General features: G+C 37.7%; 1 protein-coding gene across 2 annotated transcripts; it reads right to left on the bottom strand.

Moving 5' to 3' along the window:
- Positions 1-3,444: 3,444 nt before the first annotated feature.
- Positions 3,445-18,187, bottom strand: LOC103441392 (protein TIC236, chloroplastic-like). Of its 2 annotated transcripts, XM_017333942.3 has the most exons (25): positions 18,005-18,187; positions 15,765-17,491; positions 15,467-15,674; positions 14,938-15,136; positions 14,753-14,812; positions 14,329-14,433; positions 12,738-12,878; positions 12,516-12,578; positions 11,588-11,818; positions 11,395-11,478; positions 10,948-11,105; positions 10,230-10,758; positions 9,478-9,648; positions 9,309-9,368; positions 8,593-8,715; positions 7,727-8,002; positions 7,524-7,589; positions 7,219-7,350; positions 5,983-6,804; positions 5,570-5,850; positions 4,993-5,246; positions 4,603-4,835; positions 4,288-4,479; positions 3,927-4,199; positions 3,445-3,758 (listed from the first exon to the last, which is right to left on the bottom strand). In XM_017333942.3, exons 2-25 carry the CDS (start codon positions 17,377-17,379, stop codon positions 3,612-3,614), a joined length of 6,423 nt encoding a protein of 2,140 aa, XP_017189431.3. In that variant the 5' UTR covers positions 17,380-17,491; positions 18,005-18,187; the 3' UTR covers positions 3,445-3,611. The 2 variants fall into 2 exon arrangements, with proteins under 2 accessions (XP_017189431.3, XP_008378290.3); XM_008380068.4 differs by having other exon boundaries at positions 15,467-17,491.
- Between the last annotated feature and the right edge of the window lie 3,823 nt (positions 18,188-22,010).

Raw genomic sequence — 22,010 nt, 5'->3', positions numbered from 1 at the left:
TACCATCATGCTATTCACTAACGCTATAAATTGAACACATAATGTAATGTATGGAATACGACCATAAGAGGAATTCCCCTACCACTAGCCATCATGTGGCAGTTAAGATCAAATTGTTTTTACAAGAGAAAAACATGTGTGGAGAGAGATGATGAGGTGGTTTTTATAAACTGCACTAGCATATGGGTACACACAAAGTATGTGAGAAATTTTTTTTTTTTTTTTTGAAATAGAAGGAGAGAGGAAGGGAGTGATAAAGAACGTGAGAGAGGAAATTTTATATATATATATATATATATATATATATATATATATATATTATAATTAGATATATGTTAGGATTACATGTAGGCAAGGTATTAAATATCGATAATATCGGAAATATCGGTAGTCTAAAAACACGGAAATATCGATGGAAATATCGGGATAATATCAATATCGATAAAAATAATATGGAAACCACGGAAATTGTACGAAAAACTTGGAAATTTTTATTGAAACTTTGTAGAATGTTTATTTAGTCAATTATCTATTAGTTTATCACAAAAAATTGGAAGGAAATGCATTGCATGATGGATTTAACTGATTTAAGTTGATTATACAGCGAGCTGGCAAACACTGTGAGTGTAGAAAATATGTAGTAATTAATGAAAAAAAGATTAAACACACCATAATCATTTATATATAATGATTTACTACAATATTTTACACTTTATATATTGCATGGTAAGATACATAAGTGATTTAGAATCTTGATGAAACCACCATTACTTTTTATCTTGTCAAAAGTTGTAAAAGTTGTCAAGAGTCAGAGACAGAGAGTCAGAGACACGGTTTTGAATTATTTGGATGCTGTTTTTTTTCTCACATGCCACCACACACACACACAGAGTCAGAGACTTTCACACGCCACCACACATGCACACAGAGATCGAGAGCCCACACACGCACACAGAGACCTCAGTCTCTCGATCTTTCTCTCTTCTCCCTTTTCCCTTCTCCCACACACACGCCAATGTTCTAAAAACGCTAGGCGTTAGTTGGGCGGTGGGCTAGCGCCTAGCACCTAGGCGGAGTCTAGGCGGACGCCTAGGCGGCCTGGACGGATTTAGGTAAATTTTTTATATATTATATGAATTAATTAAATTTATTATATCAGATATAAACAATTATTGAATAATATGTTATTTATTATAGAAGAACATACATATACGAATATTTTATGTACATGTATAATATGCTTACCTAGAAAAAAAAATATTATCTAAATAATTTATAATTTATGTAACATTTATATATATATATCCCAAACTTTTTAAATATATAAAAAAACCCACGCAAGTGGGTGTGGGTGGTTTCAATTAAAACCATCTGATGGACAAGGAACTTTTTAAATATATAAAAAAAACCCACGCAAGTGGGTGTGGGTGGTTTCAATTCCTTCAATTAATTTAAAACCATCTGATGGACAAGGAACTTTTTAAATATATAAAAAACCACGCAAGTGGGTGTGGGTGGTTTCAATTAAAACCATTTGATGACCCTTGTCCACCTGTTCACATCATTCACATCACCCAAGGTCCCTGTCCACCTTACCCCTTTCTTCTTCTTTGCCATTTCAGAATCTCAAAGATTTATTTTACTCTCTCTCTCTTCCCACTCCCTCTTCCCTCAGACATCTCGATCCTTCTCCCTCCCTCTCTCCTTGTTTCTTCTCCGGTTCTCCCCCCCATCTCTTCTCTGCAACTCACCTTCCCAGAGCAGACAGACAGACACACATCCCACTTCCCCAATCCCTCGAACCTTCTCCCTCATTCCTCTCCTTGTTTCTTCTCCCCTCATCTCTGCAACTCTCCTTCCCGGAGCACAGACACACCACACCCACCCCCACCATGACCTCCACCACAGTGGCGCACACTCCGGCGAGCACCATTACCACCTGTGGACCGTTCCTCCTCCCTTTCTCACTTCCCAGCGGCGGCGAGCACCATCAGCCTAAACTTTAGACTGTATGAGGCGGAGGATCCATCAAACCCGAGCGGGTTTTGGGATCCGGAGAGAGGATCGGCTGCCGTTGCGACGACGGAGAGAGATATTATCACGATAATCAAATGGAACACTGTAAAAATATCGCTGTTGCAAAAAAACGATATTATCGGCGATATTTCGCCGATAATATCGATATTTAATACCTTGCATGTAGGTGAGGCTTTGAAAAAAAAACAGCAAAATTTGGTTGTGTGAAATTACATTTCTGTCCCATATTTCTCATTCATGTTCTGTTTTAATTAGAGGGTTAAACTGGTAATTTCATAGGATTTTGGTTGACAATGAGTTTTTTATTAATTAGTGGAGACGAGTGTATGGGACGTGGGGTTTGACTCGTCTATGTCAGTGGGGTGTTGGGGGATAATGGCTCAGCTAATATGGTGGCGTTCTGTGCATCGTGGGAATTTAAATGCCCCGTTTAATTATTTTTTTTCAAAACTGTTTAACTTTATAGTTAATTAAAAAATGGTAAGTACAAATAAAATATTCTGCTTATTTTAAAAATAGTTCTCCCTTTTTATTAAAAGTGGAGTTATTTTCAACAATGATAGGATCTATATTCTAAAATGTTACACATTATAGACATTATGATTTTATATTTAGAGAATAAAGTAACCGTCACCACCTATCACCACAAGCACTAACCTTTCACCACCAGTGCTATTACTACCACCATTATTGCCAGCACTACCACAATCATAATCGGCCCCATTGCCACCACAACCATAGTCACCATCACCCTCACTATTGCCACGACCATTGTTGACGCCACCATCGCCACGACGACCACCACCATAGGCACAACCGCCACTATTGTCACTATGGCCGCCCCTACCACCATTGTTACCTCTACATCCCAACCACCACACCCCACCGTCATTATCATTGCTACCACACCATTACCACTTCATTTTTGTTATTATATACAATTATCTTATTTTTACACTAAAATTTACTAAATATTTTCATATTACTTTTCATACTTACAGTAAATTTAAAAATACAGTTTGTTAAATACTCAATTGCTTATTTTATAGCTTATTATCCTTGAAAAAAAAACAGCAACACAGTTTAAAAAAAAAAAAAACCACAACAATTCTAAACTGGCTGTAAGTATTTCCGACGCATTAAGTCACATTTTAACTGTTAACCAAACAAAAATCTCAGTTTGTAATGTTTTTGTTTGGATAAGGAAATGTTACTTGAACAACAAAACAAGTAGAAGCTTGGGTTTAATTGGAGCGTACATAAATGGATTGAATGTCCAATAATTATTAACGTTTGGTGAAGGAACACTTCCAGTCGTATAAGAAATTGTGAGGCCTACTGTAAAGTGTAACCTTTAATTTCAAATGGATGGAGTTGAAATCAGACCTATTTGGAGAGTGTTGGAAATGCCATTACAACTTTATGATTTTCTTTCATTGATAAAATATGGAAGTATTTACAAAGTGAAACAGGTACAACTTACAAAGGAGCTCATTCAATATTTGAGCAAAGAATAATGATACACCAAAAAGCTAACCAAAAAGATAAGAGCATAACGTAAGACGAAGAAAAAACTAGTCCTGCGAGGTGGCAGAATATTCGAAAAGGAGGCGCTTCGACGGAGCAGACTGCAGGAGAACCCTCAAGCGGCTCGTAAGCTGGTAGATCAACGTCCATTGCATTGCCATCTCTGAGTCTTTCATTTGCCTAACAATCGAGGCCTGGTGGGAAAAATAATCTTAAATGATCATTAACGTACTTTGAACGAAAAGAAGTTCACAATATCTGCAAAGTTTCTACGATTTGCATCAATGAAAGACCTTAAGGTGTCCATCAAATTTGAGAAGCAACAGAATTGAAAGCGTGTTAAAGAGTTTCGTTAAGATTACCTGAAGACGTTTCCCGAGTTGGACTTCGACTTCTGTACCAAAGGAAATATTACTGGCCAGGGATTTGAGAGGATCCACCGTAGGATCAACAGAAAGCAAACTAGGGATCTGCGGTGCATACACTAGCCTCCACCTTGCCTGCCCAAACTCACCCTTTCCTTCTATTCTTGGCATTAGTTTTTCCAGTGTTGTAGTGGCAAGCTTTTGGAATGCAAGCTGCCCATCGTTTTCCAATATGGACTCCGCCAGTTGACTTTCAAAGACTCTAGCAGCCTATGCACACGGAAAAAATGGATCAGATGAAAGTGCCTGCAAGTATAGGAAGTGAAAATTGACTTCCACCAATATTGAAAGATTGTACCTCGGTCGGTGAGAGGGCATCCTGTTCCACAGAGCGAGTGGATGTCACCACCAGTTTGTCCTGCCAATTGCTGGCTCGACTTTGAATCCTGAATTGCCACTCCGAACCTACAAGAACTAAATCTAGCATAGGATCTAGTCCAATTTCAGGCTCGAATTTCGCAATATTCAGATGCTCTTGCTTGAGCCTCACCTGCAATTGGGAAGTTCATAAGACTAGCACAAGCCAAAAAACAGAGGAACCAATAAGCTTGAACTCCCCACGAGAAGAAATAATACTGTGGACTTCAAGAATATAAGAAATAAATTGACTCACCTGAGTTGCCACAAGATTCACGTCACCATTCTCAAAGGTTAAGACTCCTCTAGGTCGTATCAATTTGGGATGAGCCGGGCCATTTAACTCAAGCTCTCCACTGACTGCGAAATTCAGAATTAAAGGATAAACCACCCTCAATTCTGGTCCTAGAGCAAGCTTTAAATCACTAAGCTGAATATCTATGTTCGGTTTAATGTTCACTTGCTCCATCTCCTTTTCAGCTGGTTCAACTGCCAATCCAGAAAGCAGAAGGTTAGATTCAGTAGAATTTGAGGTTTTCAGACATCAACTTTACCAACTGTACATAAAAAAAATGTTTGGTCTGATTCAGAGTATAATGGTCATAAGGTCACACAATGAATTAGACTAAAAGGTAATGATGTTTACCTGAGGGTTGAGAGAATTTTGTCCTCGAAGCAGCAGGTTGGGAACTGAAAAACCGTGAAACATACCTCGAGGCAACTGCTCGATCGACACCAGTAGCTAGAAGCCTAGACTCATTTGACACCAATCTATTAGAAGTAGCCCCACTACCCTTATCATGTGGTAGATATGCTTCACCATGGCTCAATTTAATATTTCCAGAGATGTTTGGTTGCAATATAGAACCAGTTATCTGCATCTGAGTGTCAACCTGGGCACTGCAATTTTACTCAACACATGAGTTTTCTTTGGGCGGCAAATAAAAGGAATATGCAGCTAAGACTACTAAAAAAATAACCCCAGGGAAAGAAAACACTTCCAGAGAAAGGTTATCTCATTTCTTCTTTCTTCCGTTGTTCTTACTTTCTTGTTTTACATTTTTCGATTTGTACCACAAATAAGGACAGATGGAAAATTCAAAAGTAGCATCACCAAAAGCAAGAAATTCAAAGATTCTAACAAGCATATGAATCCAAAAGTTAACCTAGTTTATGATGCCAATGAACTTGGAGTTTTATTTATGACGAATTGTTATAAGTACCTCAGAATATTCTTTGCCCGCACTTCCAGAACTTCACATTTCAAGTCAATTTTATCTCCAAGGGATGCTTCACTTGTTCTAAGGGGCAGGTTTCCTTTCACGAATAGTTTTCCCCTTCTGCTTACCCTACTCTCCAACGAAGTAATGCACAACCTATTTGATTTCACATGAACAGTGCCACCGAAGTTTGACAGTGGTTTCCAGAGAACTGGTGATGATATAGATGCCCTGTGGAATGATGCATACCCATCCAGCACCGGTTGTTCAACTGTGCCTCTGACCTATTTATATACAATCCTCAAAATTTTAAACACGGCCTTAAACCGAAACATAACAGAGCAATTTTTAGGGAAAAAGAAACGAAGTGTAACGAATCATAGACAATAAAAAAACTCCACGTTCACTTGACCCACCTGAAGCATGACGTCGGCATTGCCCTGAAGCCATTTAGCATAAGGCGATAAAGCAGTTAACAGCATCATGCCCCCATCTTTAACATCAGCATCTATTCTGACTTCCCCTACATCCAGTAGGTTCCAGTTTAAACCTTTGAGGCTTTCTGCTAATCGAGTATCCCAACCTTCTTCATTTCGCTCTCTTGAAAGTTTCTTTTCACTGGCATCATCTACAGATGCCCTACCTCTTTCTTTCACCCAGCCTTCCCAACTTGCTCGACCTTTATCTTTCTCTAAATCTTCTTCCTCTAACATGTTATTCTGAACAAAAGTAACAGGAACACTTCCTTGAATGTGAACATGCCCAATTTGGATGATTGGCTCAAATTTTGCGTTGAACAGAAAACGGCTGGTTGAAGTTAGAGAAGCAACAACTTCAGCTCGTCCAAGATCGATCCCCCCAATGGCACCATCCAGGAGCCTTACTTGCACGTCACACTCTGGTTTTGCAAGATTCCCTCTGAGATCGCCTTCCATGTGCAATATACCCCTAATTGGTGCTAAAAACTTCCTTAAAGATTGAACCACATCAGTAGCAGAAGATTCAATCACCTGAATCACTGTCGGAACTAAACTAACAGGAAAATTTAGAACAGCAAAGTGAAGATTCGTTTTAGGCCCTAACAAAGTCCCATCTGCATGAATTGTAGCATTATCTTTCTGAATAAACATCTTTTCCAGGCGCAAACCATCATCATTGCTGTATGCACCAACTGCCAGAACTCGCTGAGTTTTGTAGGCACCCCACTCCCAATCCTCCCCATGAAAATCAAATTCTGCCTGACAAAAAGATACAATGATAAAACCAATTAGTAGAGGACAAAGCCTACATGCCATGAACCAAAAGAGTAACCATGGTAGCTACGTATTGCAGGTTAAACACAATACGTAGCCACCATATTTCCTAAGTTGGACTAGCAAAAACAAGACAAAGTTTATGCTTATTTCTCAGGGGGAGGTAGCTTTTACTTCAACTGTAGACAGAACTAAGATTATCAAGAACCAATGTTCAAGTGGTCACCAACTTGTTATGCGAGAGCACATGAAAACCTCATTCTATTACTATTATTTGTCTACCAACATCCAATTGTCCAAAAAATAATTATACATATTTTACAATTTAGATATTGATAAATTAATTCTCAACATGCAAAGATGTTTGATATTTGAACCGTGAAGGAATTGGAAAGATACCATAGTATCCCCATTGCCGCCACCACTAGCATCAAGAGAGCCATGCCATCTACCTCTAAGCTCTGTTAAACCTGGAAGATTTAAGTCTTCTAGAATAACTTCATTTGATGGAGTATAATGTCCCCGTATAACCTGAAATAATGGATAACCAACAGTCAAAAATACATAATGTCCCCCGCTTATCTCATTACGAAAAACAGAAAAAAATTATATCAAGGCATCAAATCCCAAAGTCATGTCCACCAGCATCAAGTAATATAGCTTCAAAAGGGAAATTGACATATGGCGTTTCATCCAAAAAGTACCTCGAGTAGTTCTTTAAGACTTTCAGTATATAATCCCACATACTGCAAACTCTGAATAAAGAGATCCTGCATGCAAATTTCACACAAAAATGTAGAGAGTGAGTTTTTCATTAAACTGCTTATCAATTGATGTTTTCGGCTCAACTGAAAAGTCGATAATTACTATATGTACTTATTTCCAACTTATTTCAATGGAATACAACCTTTGACCTAGAATGAACAGCAGGATCTGTACTTCGAGAAACAAGTCTGGCTAGGGGAAGCATCTCAGCAACCTCAGCTCTGGGAACTTCCAGTCTCATTCTCCACCTTCCCATAGAAGATATGACACTTCCCAGATGCCCAGCCATTGCCCTTTCCAACAAGCCACCCTTTTCCTTTCCAGCAGGGTTGCGGTCTCGTGAGCCTGGCAACACATATTCACCCTGAAGCTCATAACGGCTATTGCTTTGCTCCAGGACCGTTTTCTCAACAGTGATCTGTATAATAGTTTATTAAAAAGTACCAATGTTAGGCATGTCATGCAAAAAAATTTAGTTGTGATTCTTGTGAATAAGAAAGTAACACCACATCGAGTCCTAAAATAAGTGAAGAAAAAGTATATTGTTTTTCAATGTGTTGATACAAATCCATCCCAAAAGATTTTGGCCAAGCTCCATAAGGTAAGGCATCTTTCACTATTGTAAATCTAAACTAAAGGATTGAAACAAGAAGCTTGAAGCTCCTGGTGTTTAGTTGATATATCAGAGTTGAATATATCTAAAGAATCTGTGGGCATTTTTGGGATATTAACTAATGCAAAGGCTGCAAGAGAAGCAAGAACAGTTCGACTAAGCTAAAGGAAGACACAGATAACCATCAAGTAGGGAAAGCTTGAGAAAAGTATGCATCACGATCGTGGCATGAAATCAGCAACCCTTGTGACAAAAAAGAAGACAAATCATAATAATAGCAGAAGCCACATTACAACAGAAAACATGTGAGGAGAAAAAAGACAATCTTCTCAATAAAATACTCAGCAATGAATCCACAAGGGCAGATGAAAAGTACAAAAGCCAGAAGTACTCACAACATCTCCACTCCATCGAGCAGCGACATCAAGGGCTTCACCTAGCACTCCACTGAATTTCGGTCGAAGTACAGATAGTAGTCCATGACCTCTTCGTTTCTGAAAATTAAGTTGAATTTCTGCCTGAAACCAAATAACCAGCTAAACATTTTAGAACTGAAAAGCAACTAGAAACAACTTCTATCAACTTATGAAGCTTCAACTAAATTATAATTTTTCTTCAAAAATTGAAAAAAATAAACAAAATTATGATTTCCCTCAACACCACAACCTAGTTAAAATGAACAAATAGATAGAAAAAATTAAAAAAGAAAAAGAGAAAATAATCAATGGCATTATTATCCAGAATGCCTAAGGAAAAAGATGTGGAAAGAGTCATTTCAGGGTTTATTTTACCTACTTTTCTCTTCTACCTATGATAATTTCCTTGAACCGATGATTAAAGATAATGTGGTAAACAAGATAGTTAAATTACATCCCAAGTTTCTTAAGAAAAAATTTGGCCTTATAACAATAGAAATAAACATATATGTCCGTTCTTCCTTTTATTTTTTAAGGCTTTGTTAGGATACATATATGTAATCAAACATTTGTGCAAGTCTCTGAACCATTCTTAACAGCCATCTCATAATGGTCGAATGTGCACTCATGATGAGTAAGGAAGGAGAAGATATGGGAACAGAAAACATTTAAATCTAGAATGCTTGCTCGCTTGCCTTCTGTATTGTTCCACGGAGTGAGGCCAACTCCAACTCATCCAGTGGTAACTGACGTATCTATAACCAATGCCAAGACAAAAAAAGAAGAGTACACAATTTGTTATGATTAAGCTCAATTAACAAGAATTAAAATAGTAAGCAAAGAATATTCTACAGATACATGTACCTCCAAACTAGCAGAATGAAATGGCTGGAAGCAAATGTTTGCTTTTAGTTGCCCCTTTTGAAGCAAAAAAGATAACAACTGTCCACTTGGGGAATTATCTTCATTATTAGGCTTCAACGGCCCAACAAACTCCACTACAAGACTTTCATCTGGCCTACCAGTGGCATCCAACTGCCAGAAAAATGTTGTATTTCAGAAGAAACTATAAGAAACAAGATTAGAAAATAATAGGGCATCAACAGAGTTGATCAATGCACCAAGTCTAACTCTTCCTTTAGCCATATCTGATTACATAGGTGTAGGCCTCAATAACGACAGCATTGATCTTAAAATCCCTAACTGAATCAATTATCATGATTTCCATTTCCCAGAGCGTAGGAATGCGAAAATATGCAGCAGAGACATGTGTCCAAATGCTTGACTTAGGCATGGGCATGCCAAAGGCAATCTAATCAATTTCACTTGAGAAATTGGCTCTCCAAATCTTTAGCATGCCATTTAAGAATAAAGTTACTCACAAACATGTATCTTTTGCTCAAGTTACAAAGAACTTCCATGATAAGAGCTTAGTACCAGTTATGCTCTACAATGCAAAATGTCATGAATCCAAAACCAATATATAAAAATATAACGAGTCAACATGTCAATTTCAAAAATTAGATTGGCAACATTGAGGACAAGACCAGCTTAATATCGTCAGCACAATTCCAAGATAAACTAGATGTGAAGGGCATTAAGGTTATTTTCATTACCTTGATATACTCAGGTGACAAGCTCAATGATCCAGCCAACTGAGGCGCCAACATCAACTGATTCAATCTAAGACCAGAAATCGAAACCTCTCCAACAAGACTGTCTGTCTTTTCTTTATATGTCATTGTCACAGGGAGCTTATTTCTATCTAGACCAAAATTTTGTCCATTTTCAAAACTGCAAGGCGTTACAACCTTGCCTTGAAACTTGATCTTGCCTGTTGCTTTTAAATGCATTGGTTTCGGAGAATCGAAGGTATAAGGTGATACCACATTAAAAAACTCAAAACTACGCATACGCAAATCCAAGTCAATTCCCTCAACAACAAATGGCATGGCACTCTTTCCATAACCATCTTTTCTGTGCAAGCAGATTTCGTCAGTGTAAGATGTTTGAACTTTCAATGACAAATCAAAAGCAGCAGATGAGGAATTAACAGTAATGGAATCGTGTGAGATTATGATATCTCCTCTAGCATCACTGAAGGACCCTTCAGCTTTTGGAGCTGTCCATTTAATGTCAAACCTCCTACATTAAGAAAAAATAATATAAAAAAATAAATCAGGAAAACATTTGAGTGAACCTTAAGAACGATTAACTTTGAATGCAGATTATCATCAGCATAATTTGATAACAACCACAACAAAAAGCAGATGAAGCAAATAAGCAGCATGAATAGTTATTGATCAACAGTTAAGAGGGACATGTGAATCTTACGGTCTCAAAAGCGAACCAGAAAGTTTTGTCTCTCCATTTAAAACCCCTAATTTGAGTGGCATTAGTTGAAGATACCCAGGTACATATCGATGCAGAATTTTATCAAAACACAAACTTCCGGAGAAATTCACATCCATTGATGTATCATCAACTTCACCCTGTGTGTAACATCATAAAATTAATTTTCAAATAGAAATGTTAGAGTGCTGAGTGCTACATCATCACAAAGATTTATATTTAACAAGAAAGCTAAAGTAGCATTATAGGTTGAAGATAGCTTAAAAAAAAATTCCCCTTAGAAATAGAAACAAAATGGTAATACGCATGCTCTAGTTACCAAATAATCACCTCAGTGAGAAAGAGAGACCTAGCTTGCTAGTATAACGACCCAGTAATATGAATCGAGAAAAACTGGCCACAATTTTCAACAAAAACAAAAGTGTATACCTCTGGGCAAATCCATGCATTCCCTGCCCCTCGAATTTCACCGCCATCTACAAGACTAGCTCTTATTCCATACAAATCAGCAACCTATAGAAAATACAGTATAAGCTTACAAGGGTATAGATACAGTGGCATGAGATGAAGAATCATCACACAATTTTGGACATACACATTTAGTTGCTTCTCAAAAACTTACACAGCTATCAGTGTTAAAAGTGAAATTAGCCGATACGCATGAAAATGGTACACGATCAAATGCTGCTACTGCACCGGCTTCTTTACTTTTCAAAACTGCTTCAGATGCAGAGGACGGAGGAAAATCAGTAACTGAATGAGATATCCTTCTAGAGACCATTCCACTTCCCACAAATATAGGTGCATCCAATGGACCTTGACAGTTAAACACAGCAGTCACTGAACCAGCCAGCTACATGGGGAAAATTCAAAGAGATGTGTCAATATGACGTATATCACCTTTCCTATTATCACTGCATTCTTTCTTGTGTGAATTAAGTAAGAAACTAATGCACCCAACATTATTACATGGAATTTGGAAAAATAATAGTAGGGAGTGACATGTACAAATGGCTAATAAAAGTATTTGAGAGAGTTCATTAAAAATGTAATCAAACTTAAAAATAAAGGAATATATATATATAAGCACCTAAGATTTTAAGATGCAGATAATATGATTTGTATCAAATTACTAGCCGAAATCTGCGCTTCATTGGCCAGTGTATGAGACTCATACAGAGGCTTTTAAAAGAATTCTATTTCATTTAACTATGATTAACCAGAAGTTCTATTAAGGCTGTCGTGCTATTTTCAATAAACGTTTTACAACATGCGAGCAGGAACTCTGACATAGATAATGTGTTGATATAGGTTCAAAGGAAAGTGCCAGTTTCATATCCATGTCGAAGTGTAGCACTTCCGTCTATGCCTTCCCTTCTAAATGAGAAGTCATAGGTTCTACCGTCTACACATGGTGGTACCAGGGAGAAGCTAGCATCTACACTATAGCTTAGTATTTCCATTTTATCACACAGGAAAAAAGAAAAAGACAGATACATGCGAACAGACAATCAGATGCAACACACACAACATACACAACACACACATACCGGAAACAAGAGAGGTTTCATCTTGAAAGTTCTCATCAGGGAATTTACTTCCACGCAAGAAACCTGGAGATAGAGAAATTGGTATGAAAAGATTTCTAACTGGATGCACTATTAATAAGAAAACAAAAAGGAAACCAAATAAGACATTTTGTGCTGCCAGTTCAAGCTCAAATTAACTGCCTGTTACCAAACTCAATCCAAGAAGCATCTTCAAGAACATACCTGACACATAAGATGAAACTCTCCTTCCTCAGGATGAATGCCAAAATCTCCAGAAGCTTCCAAGGGAACATCACCAAACCAGCCACTTGCATTGTGTAAGAATATCCGTTGGCCACGGAAACATAAGCTTGCTGAAATATCCTGCATAAAAGAAACGCATGGGTTTTAAGAAAAGCCCATGGGGTACTTGGAGCTCACATAAAAAAGATTTGACGGCCCAAAATAAAATATAACTTCTAAATAATTTAAGAAAAAATAATTTAAATCAAATTTAACTTAAAACTTTATAAATACCTATGTATTTGTATGATTTTTAATTACTTATCAGAATTTAAATATTTTTAAATTAAAATGTTCATAAAAATAAATTAGGATAATTTTCATAAACTTTATTTTAAAAAAAGTTTCCAAAAAAAAGGCTAAAATCATTATTTAATAGTCTCGGGCTAAAATTTTAAGCTATAAGACCATCTCCAACCCTTGGCCTAAAACCTAAAATTTTTAGCCCACAAAATTTAGGTTTTAACCCAGAAATAGTTTTTCTGCTCCAACCCTTTTGGCCTAAAATTTTAGCCCCAGATTATTAAAAAATGAATTTAGGCTAATTTTTTTCTTAAAGTAACTTTTTTAAAAGAAAAAAATAGACTATCCTAATTTAATTTTATGAACATTTTAACCTAAAAATATTTAGATTTTGACAAATACTGAAAAATCACTAATGGACACCATGAAACTCATTAAACATTATGAAAAAATATGAAACACATAAAAGATTTTTTTTTAATTACTTTAGCCTTTAGATTTAAATTTGGACTGTTAAATTTTTGTTTTTACCGTTGAATTTTATCAAATTAGATCTTAACTGTTGGATTCAATGAATTTATAAATATAAAACTAAATAGATGGTGGGCTAGCCCCACTAATCCTGGGCTAAATCCTGGGCTTGTTTTAGGTTATAGGTTTTAGGTCCAATTTTAAGCTTGGGTTGGGTTGGATTTGGGGGCAGGGAATAGAAGGGGAAAAATAGGTTATAGGCTAGGGTTGGAGATGGTCGAAGGATTGGAGGAGAAAAGCAGTTTCTGGGTTATGGCTTAAATTTTTAAGCTTTATCCCAAGGATTAGAGATGGTCTTTGTGGGATAAGGCTTTATCATTGTTGTTGTTGTTGTTCAAGAAACGCATGGCAGAGAACAACAACTTTTTAGATTTCAAGGACAACATGACAGACAATGCGCATGAGGGATGGTTTCAAGTTTCAACCATAAACCTATTGCATGTTTTGAGAACCATAGAGCTATAACGTTTTGCATATTATGTGCTGTTAGAAACAGTAACATGCAAGACGACAAGTACGATTATAAAAGACCAAAGCCCTAGTAAATCAAGTGCAAAATGCATTACAACACACCCTATTAAATTGATAATTATTTGGACAGATTCAGTTTTTCATTATATATTGGAACCGGAAGTAGTTCCTATTTTTAGGCGATCTACCAAGTCTATTTGCAGGGAGAAGGAACATCTACCTCAACAAGCATATTGTATCCATATAGGTTCAACAAAAGAAACAAAAACGTATAACCAGGACATACAGAAAATGATGAAGGTGCGCCAATTGTTTGAAAAGCCAACCCTGTCACATCAAGCTGTCCATGAAGATTAGGAAATGTTTCTCCACTTGACATGCACAAGTGAACCTGAAATAGTAAAAGTACATATATATCTCAAAACAAACAAAATAAAATCTCACAATGAACTTTTATTTCTCCTACATAATGTCAAATGAGAAAATACAGTTGAAATGTGATAAATTGTGATTTCAGATACACAGAATTTTATATAACCTTAGAACTAAAGGAATAATCAACAAGCAGCAATTGCCGCTAAAAATGAATTCATGTAATTACTTCAGCAACAGAAACAATATAACCCATTCAGAGGCATAAACTGGAGATGTGCCACCATAAAATTTTATAATAGAAAACAATAAAGTACACATTTAAGTTCGAGAAGCACCTCACCAGTGGCTCTTCCTCTGGACCAAATTATTGGAATTTCTAAGATCCTTTCAAAAAGCTGCAGAAGAAGAGACAACCAGCACACAAGGCACGTAAACCAACTTTGTGACCTAAGTTTGGAAATCCAAAGGTGTTTGTAATCGTAATTATGTGTCATATTTTATTTTGTAGTGTTTCCCTTACCGGAACAAACAAGTTGGCAACTTTTAAGTTGGCATGCCATTTCTGTTCAACAATGTCAACAAAAACATCTGTAGACAACCAGCCGCCATCTTCAGATATGTTATCAGACCTCCACACCTTACAGTTTCCACTAACTTGTACGTGAACTTGGCCATAGTGATTTTGAAACTTCACATGTCCATCGACATTCTCCATCTCTCTATAAACATTTTATAAAAATCATAAATGCTCTACTTAATGCAAAATTTATCTTGTTATAAACTTTATCTTGCATAAGACAATGCATTACCATTATTCACAGAAAAGTGGAAACATCTTAAAAGATGAGTGATTCTAATTCATATAGTTAGACCTCTATCTGATATGTCAAAATCCCAACACCAACAAGGTTTTCTAGATAAAACTCAGCACAATGGTTAAAGGAAAGCTAGCATCTACAACAAAGTAAATCATATTATGACGAGTCAGCAAGAGAATTATGTTACTATAAAGAGTAAAACAAGCAAAAGTATAACAGAAGTGACTCTACCGAGGTTCCCTGTCGCCATATGCAAGTAGCATCAATGTTCCTCCTTTGAAATGAACAGAATCTAGTGTAACTGGAAGCATCTTCTCAATGCCTTCAGACTGCCCAACACCAACCCCGTCGACAAGTTCTGCAACAATATCTTCAACTCTGGGGCCCACACTAGACGTCAGCTTTTGAATGGGTCCAGAGAGAAAGGCTAATGGCTCTCCTGCAAAGGAGGGAAAACCTAATTTCAGGCTTAGGGGCCATATAGGAACTTGATTGTATGTTGCAAAATTTGAAGTCTGCAGCATCTGACCTCTTTGCTTCTCTGATATCTCAGTATGCTTATTTACAACATCGACTCCAAAATCCTCATCGTTTACATTACCACTTATGGTTTTAGCTCCTGCAACATTTTCAGTGAATGGGAAAGTTTTACTGGACATCCCATCTCCATTAGACCTATCAAAAGTCATAGGAAGCGGATCATCCATGAAATTAGAACTATTTAAATGACTGTTGACATTCTCATTTTCTTTAAGAGGATAGTCTGCTGAATCTCCGTAATGCTTTCCATTGTGGTTGTCATCTCTTACAGTTTTTTCACCAATACTTGTGATGGAAGCATCAGCATTAGTATCAACCACATTGTTCAACAAATAGGTGTCAAGGTTCATCACATCAATACCTCCAGATGACTGTAAAGGCTCATCAGAGTTCCGATGAGATAGATCCTGAAAATATGCAAGTGCCCTTGCTGCACTGTACCCAAGAATTCTTCTTTTGGCAGTAATACCTGATGCAGAGATATCACTCCCATAACCCTTCCTTTTAAATTTGTGCTTTTTAGGCCCCTTTATCACTCTGGACCAAAATTTAAGCCCTGACCCAGGAATTTTGACACCTAACGATTTCTCCAAATCTGCATGCTTTATTTCATAATCAACGCCTGTGTCCATGCAATGATCCCTCCAGTGCATCTTTTCATCCATGCATGGAAATGACTCAGAACTTGTTAAATCTACTGAATGGCTATCACCTTCCTTTGAGTCATTGCCATTTGAAGGACTGGAACCCTTGTCAGAAACAATGTAACCCATCTCTGCAGCTTTTTTTGCCGCTTCATCTCTTTCTCTTTCCCAGCAAGCAGCCGCTTCTTCTCTAGAAAGCCTTCGGATTTTGGTTCGATGATCAATTCCTTCTTCATTAGATAAGTGCCTTTGTAGACCACCTTCAGTTGAGGGTATCCCTAACCAAGTATAATCCTTCTTTTGTGCAACCAAGACCGTCGGATGCGACAAAACTGCATCAATCACAATCCTTCCCCTCCTAAGACTTGCAAAAGGGTGAAGCCGAAGTTTCATAGATGGGACCTCACCACAAGAAAATTCCTCATTATGAGGCCCAATTGAACAAGAGTCCAGTGTGATGCTCAAAGGCGATAACCTCCGAACCTTACCAAAAACAACTTCACGCTCAACATATTCACTGAGTACTGAACAAACAGAAGGCAAAAGCTTGGCTTCAATAAAATCCTTGGTTTTGGATTGCCCGTACCATACCAATAAGCACACCCCAGATATGACGGCCAAAAGTACAGAGCACCTAATTAAAAGTAAACCCTCTTCCAACAGAGGAGACAGAGACCTCACCAGAGCCTTGCTTCGAGAAAAGGGCTCTTTAACGCATTGCACCTTCATCCCATTTTGTAGCTCGAAGGTTCGCCTTAATAATTCCACATTTTTTCCCCAAAAATGTGAAACTTTAATTGCTTGAGAAATCCAATAGTTCTGCTTTTCACATACACACCTACGAGCAGCCCTTTTTCCCATACGCCCTCTGTCCCAATAAATGAAATTTCCATTGTTTCTACCATTTAAAGAGTCGTGAAGTGAAATCCCAATAAATGGGCAGAGGAGTTTACTGCTCATTATCTTCCCTTAAGCAACAACATCCAATTGCAAGTCATCGGCCAGGGACCAAGAAGCAGCTCTTAGTCCCCTAACAAATCAGAAAATCACGATGTGACTAGACATTTGAACCCTACGGGAACAGATGTTGATATTGAATCAATAATACAATCATCAAATGGATATAAAGTAAAAGATAGAATAACGGACTTAGAACCACCAAAAGCTAATTGTTACGAAGCACCAATGGACAATTCAGTTACTAGTTATCAGAGTAATACTAAGACATGGCACACAAGATTTTCCTACTAAACAATCTGTCAATCACGGTTATAAATCATTATTCAACAAAACATACATACTGTATCAATTTCCTTCTCGAAGACCCGAAAAGCTCCTCAAAATTGCGAATTTTACTCAGATTAATTCGCTAATTGAAAAAAAAAAAACAGCCCTAAAACTGCTTGTCACTCTGACTCAGAGAGAGGCAATAGCCTAGAGGTAACAGAGCTAATCTGAATCCAAACTTCTTTTTTCTCTGCTGGTTTCGAATCCGAAAACGCACAATTATTCATAAGATTCCAAAACTTTCGATACAATTTTCATTTTTCGGAAACAAAACGTGCTAGTTTGAAGAAATTAGAACCTGGAGTGTCGAAATGGAGCATTTCACAGGTACTGCTTGCTTCTCCGGGATTCAATCTTGCTAGAGAGAGAGAGAGAGAGAGGGGGGGGGAGGGGGAGAGAATGAGAAGGTTTGCTCGAATCGCCGGTTTGTTTGTGTTTACTTCTGCTTGCTGCTACTTCTTCATGGTGAACGAGTGACGACAACTGGTGAGGAAAAGGGTTTTTTTTTTAATGTGACGGAAATGCCACGTGGACCACCTGAAATGTCAGAAATGACCTTATCTAGCGACAGCGTACCAGCCTGAGCAAGAACAAAGTGGATCAATCAAGACTCCCCTCCCTCTCAAGTCTCATCTCATCCATTTGTTTGCCAATCAATGATCCTTTTTAAAAAAGGAGGCTAATAATTGGAATACACCATGTCGTTACTTAAATTGAAAAATAAAAATCACTTTTAACTTATAAGCGCTTTTACTATAAGCATTTTGATAGAAGTATACTGAGCTGATAATCTAGAAGCAATTATGGCAATTGCATCTTTACCTATCGCTCGTGATTTACTGCATGTCATTCAAATTACTTATAATAGATTCACTGACGTATAACATTACAATCAATAATGCATTATTAGGTCGGGACGCTACGATGACAATGAAATGTAAGCCTTTTCAATAGTACATTGGTATATCTTATTAAACGATCTAAACAACGTCCAGTTTTGTCCTTCAGCTCACACAGAGAAGAAATGCAATAATTTCTGATTGTGTCCGTCCATTCATAGAATTTCATACACAAGTTTGTAACAGCAACACAACGCGGAGGAACAACTACAGTACAGACATGTATCAAGTTAAAACTGACTATCTCCAAGAAGGAATATCAAATGAGCAAAACTTGCTAATTCCATACGTCCCCATGACAATCGAGCAACAAAAAATGATCGACAACAACCAAATGTGAAAACTTCCTACTAGTCCACTGCGCAATAAAAATTTTAACCCACAGCCGCCACACCCACTCTTTGTTTCGCACAACTTCGCTCTTATGAACAAAGAAAAATTACATGTTCATATATAACGATGTTGAACGAAATTTGGGCTTTTTACTGCACAAGTTGCTAGTTGTAATGGTTCTTCTCTTTCTTCTTAGTTGCAGCAAGTCGTGCTCTCCTAGTAGCTGCCTCTTGAGCAGCAGCTTTTGCCGCAGCATCCAACTCTTTATTAGATTTCTTCTTCACTGATACAACCTTCTTTAATTGCTCCTTCATGTCAATATTTGATGTATCCTCCTCCATCTGTTCGGCTTCAGTAACTTCACTCAGTTCATTAGTGGCACTGAGTGTTTGGTTGATCCTGTGATTCTTTGACCTCCTTTGAAGCTTTATCCTTCTTTTTCTTCTTCTTGGCGCACTTGGACTCTGCGGGCTAATTTTCCTTCTTTTCTCCATCTCCATTTGGCGCATTATCCTTTTCTTATGCAACACCTGCAAATGCAACATAACGACGGTTGTTGGCTAGATGATACTGAATAAGAGATGGCACCAAAGAAATCTTATCCAAATACTTTACAATAGAGGTTCTCAATAAATGAACAAATAAAACCAAGACTTCAACTTCTGCAATAATTATGAACATAAAACATATACAAGGACTTGACTTTCAAAAGTATGTCATTTGTGTGAATGCAAATTTCCCCCTTCTTCTTCTTGAACAAAATTGTACCTACAAAACAATTAACACCTTATGGTCAAAGCCAAGAGTCTCACGCACCCACGATGAATGGGGGGGCTTTGGCCGAAGAACCTTCGATGCCAAAGTTAGAATTTAGAGAGAAAAAGTGTTTAGAGAGTTTTTGGAGTTTTGCAAGAATGTGGACCTAGGTTTGTAGAGAAAATGGGGCTCAATATATAGAGTATGGCCGGTCCCCTTTGGAGAAAAGGTGGCCGGCCTTTGGGATGTTTTTTAGGTGTATTTTGTGGTTTAATGTGTGATTTATTTGGCCATTAATGGATTAATTAGGCAATTAATCCATTAATTAGCCAATTAACATATTTTTAGAAAGAAAGTTTTGGAGGTTATGGAATTAATAAAATAAATAGCTAATTGATTAGCTAAAAAAGGGTAAAAAATATATGGAATGAAATATGTTGATGCACAAAATCAGTGAGAACTTTGGTACAACAGAAAGTGTTAAGTTTGTGACCTTCGCTAGATTGCTCCGGTTACTAGTGTAGATAAGTATGTAAATGGATAGAGACAGGGAAGCAAACACAAGATGTACATGGTTCACCCAAATTGGCTACGTCCACGGAGTAGATGAGTTCTCATTAATTGTGAAAGGTTTACACAAGTACATAGGTTCAATCTCTCATTTTATGAGTACTAGTGAATGATTTAGTACCAATGACATTAGGAAATATTGTGAGAGAATGATCTTTATTTATAGAAGAGAGTTTCTAGTTTCATTCTGACATTGACACATATCGTGTTGTAATTGGCTTCTGATGTTAACACGTGTCGCGCTATGATTGGTTTCTGATGTCAACACGTGTCGCGCTATGATTGGCCTTCTGGTTGAAGGGAAACTCTTCTGGGTCTTTGACGGTATAACGTTGACCGGTGCTCAGTAGTTTCGGGATTGGTCAAGTATGGTATAAACAGTGCTCCCCTAAGTTCCCGAGTGAGGGAAGCTCCTCGATTGGGGACTTGCAAGATCCAAGCCATTAAGTAATCACGAAACTTCTACGTACCGAAGTGTGGTATCATTTTCACTTGCCTTATCTATCTCATATGTAGATGTGGCATCTTCTTTGGAAGTACTTTTCCTCCATCTAGGGGTGGTATCTTTAACCGATGAAGATGCACAAGGTAATGTATCAATTTCACTTGAAGCTTACTTATAGTTTCGGGCTTGGTCAAGTGCGATACAAACCCTATAGTAGAAGTCCCCTAAGTCGCCGAGCTATGAGATTTGCCGAATGAGGTAACAGACAAGGTAAGCAATCAGACTTCCAAGCAAGCAACCTGGATCGGATGTTCGACTTCGGCTTTCGGTTGATTGTTCTCTTTCTTATTGTGTCGTAAACAGCAACAAGGACAAGGAGAAGTAAATGGAGAAGAGATGATATGAGATACTTTTGCTTTTGAAGAAGTAACTTTCCACAAACTTATTCTTGAACTGGGCTGGAGGATTTTCTGGTTTCCTCCAGAGTATAAAGCCGACTTAAGAATTTGAGGGTCAAAACAAGTCTATCAAATCTAGAGTACGTTCGACCCTGATGATAAGGGATACTTTTGCTGTTGACAAAGTAGTGGATGTATCGACACGTGTTCTGTTACGCTTGTCTCCACATGCTTCTTTGTATCCTTATCACTTTCCCTATCTGTTCCTCAGGCAGATGTGGTATCTTCTCTGGAAGTATAAGATGTTGAAGATAAGTACTCGAGAGTAATGCCAGGTAAGTAATCAGGCAAAGGGTTCCAGGCAGTTAGTTCCTGACTGGAAGCTTGATTCCAAGTGCTGACTAATTGCTCTCTTTCTCCTTGTCTTGCATGTAAAAACAAGGCCAAAGGACAAGACAGGGAAAAAGCATGATATGGGATACTCTTGCTTTTAAGCATGATGATATGAGATACTCTTGCTCTGGTATGACTTGTTTGCAGAGGTATTATCGAGAGAAAAAGAAGCTAAGTATTTCGAGAGATTCTGTTGAGAGTGCCCTCTCGGATCTGAAGAAAAGTTGAGCATTTTTTTTATTTGCAGGTCTGACTGGCTGTGGAGGATGGAGGTCGACATATATAGGAGTCTCCCTAATAACAAGTACTAGTGCTATTCTTTTACCCTTCTTGGTCATAGCAATGTAGTGGGAGCTGCAAGCTTCACGTGTTTTAACTTTGTCAGAGCACTTTGAAAAAGTGGTCTGTGGTATTTGGAAAGCTGATGTTGCGTGTGAAGATTGCAGACAAGTTTTATCCAAGAAAATCTGGCTTTCGAAGTTCGGAGAGCGGTGCCTCTTCGGTTTTCGA

Source organism: Malus domestica, chromosome 08 (genome assembly GCF_042453785.1).
Source record: "Malus domestica chromosome 08, GDT2T_hap1".
NCBI lineage: Eukaryota > Viridiplantae > Streptophyta > Magnoliopsida > Rosales > Rosaceae > Malus > Malus domestica.
This window is presented reverse-complemented; position numbering and strand designations above follow the sequence as displayed.

Coding starts and splice junctions, on each gene's coding strand:
- LOC103441392 (XM_008380068.4), bottom strand. CDS start 17,379: ATGAGCAGTAAACTCCTCTGCCCATTTATTGGGATTTCACTTCACGAC. Junction 11,106..11,394: donor ATGCATGGATTTGCCCAGAG/GTATACACTTTT, acceptor TGTTACACACAG/GGTGAAGTTGATGATACATC. Junction 6,805..7,218: donor GCGGCAATGGGGATACTATG/GTATCTTTCCAA, acceptor TCTTTTTGTCAG/GCAGAATTTGATTTTCATGG.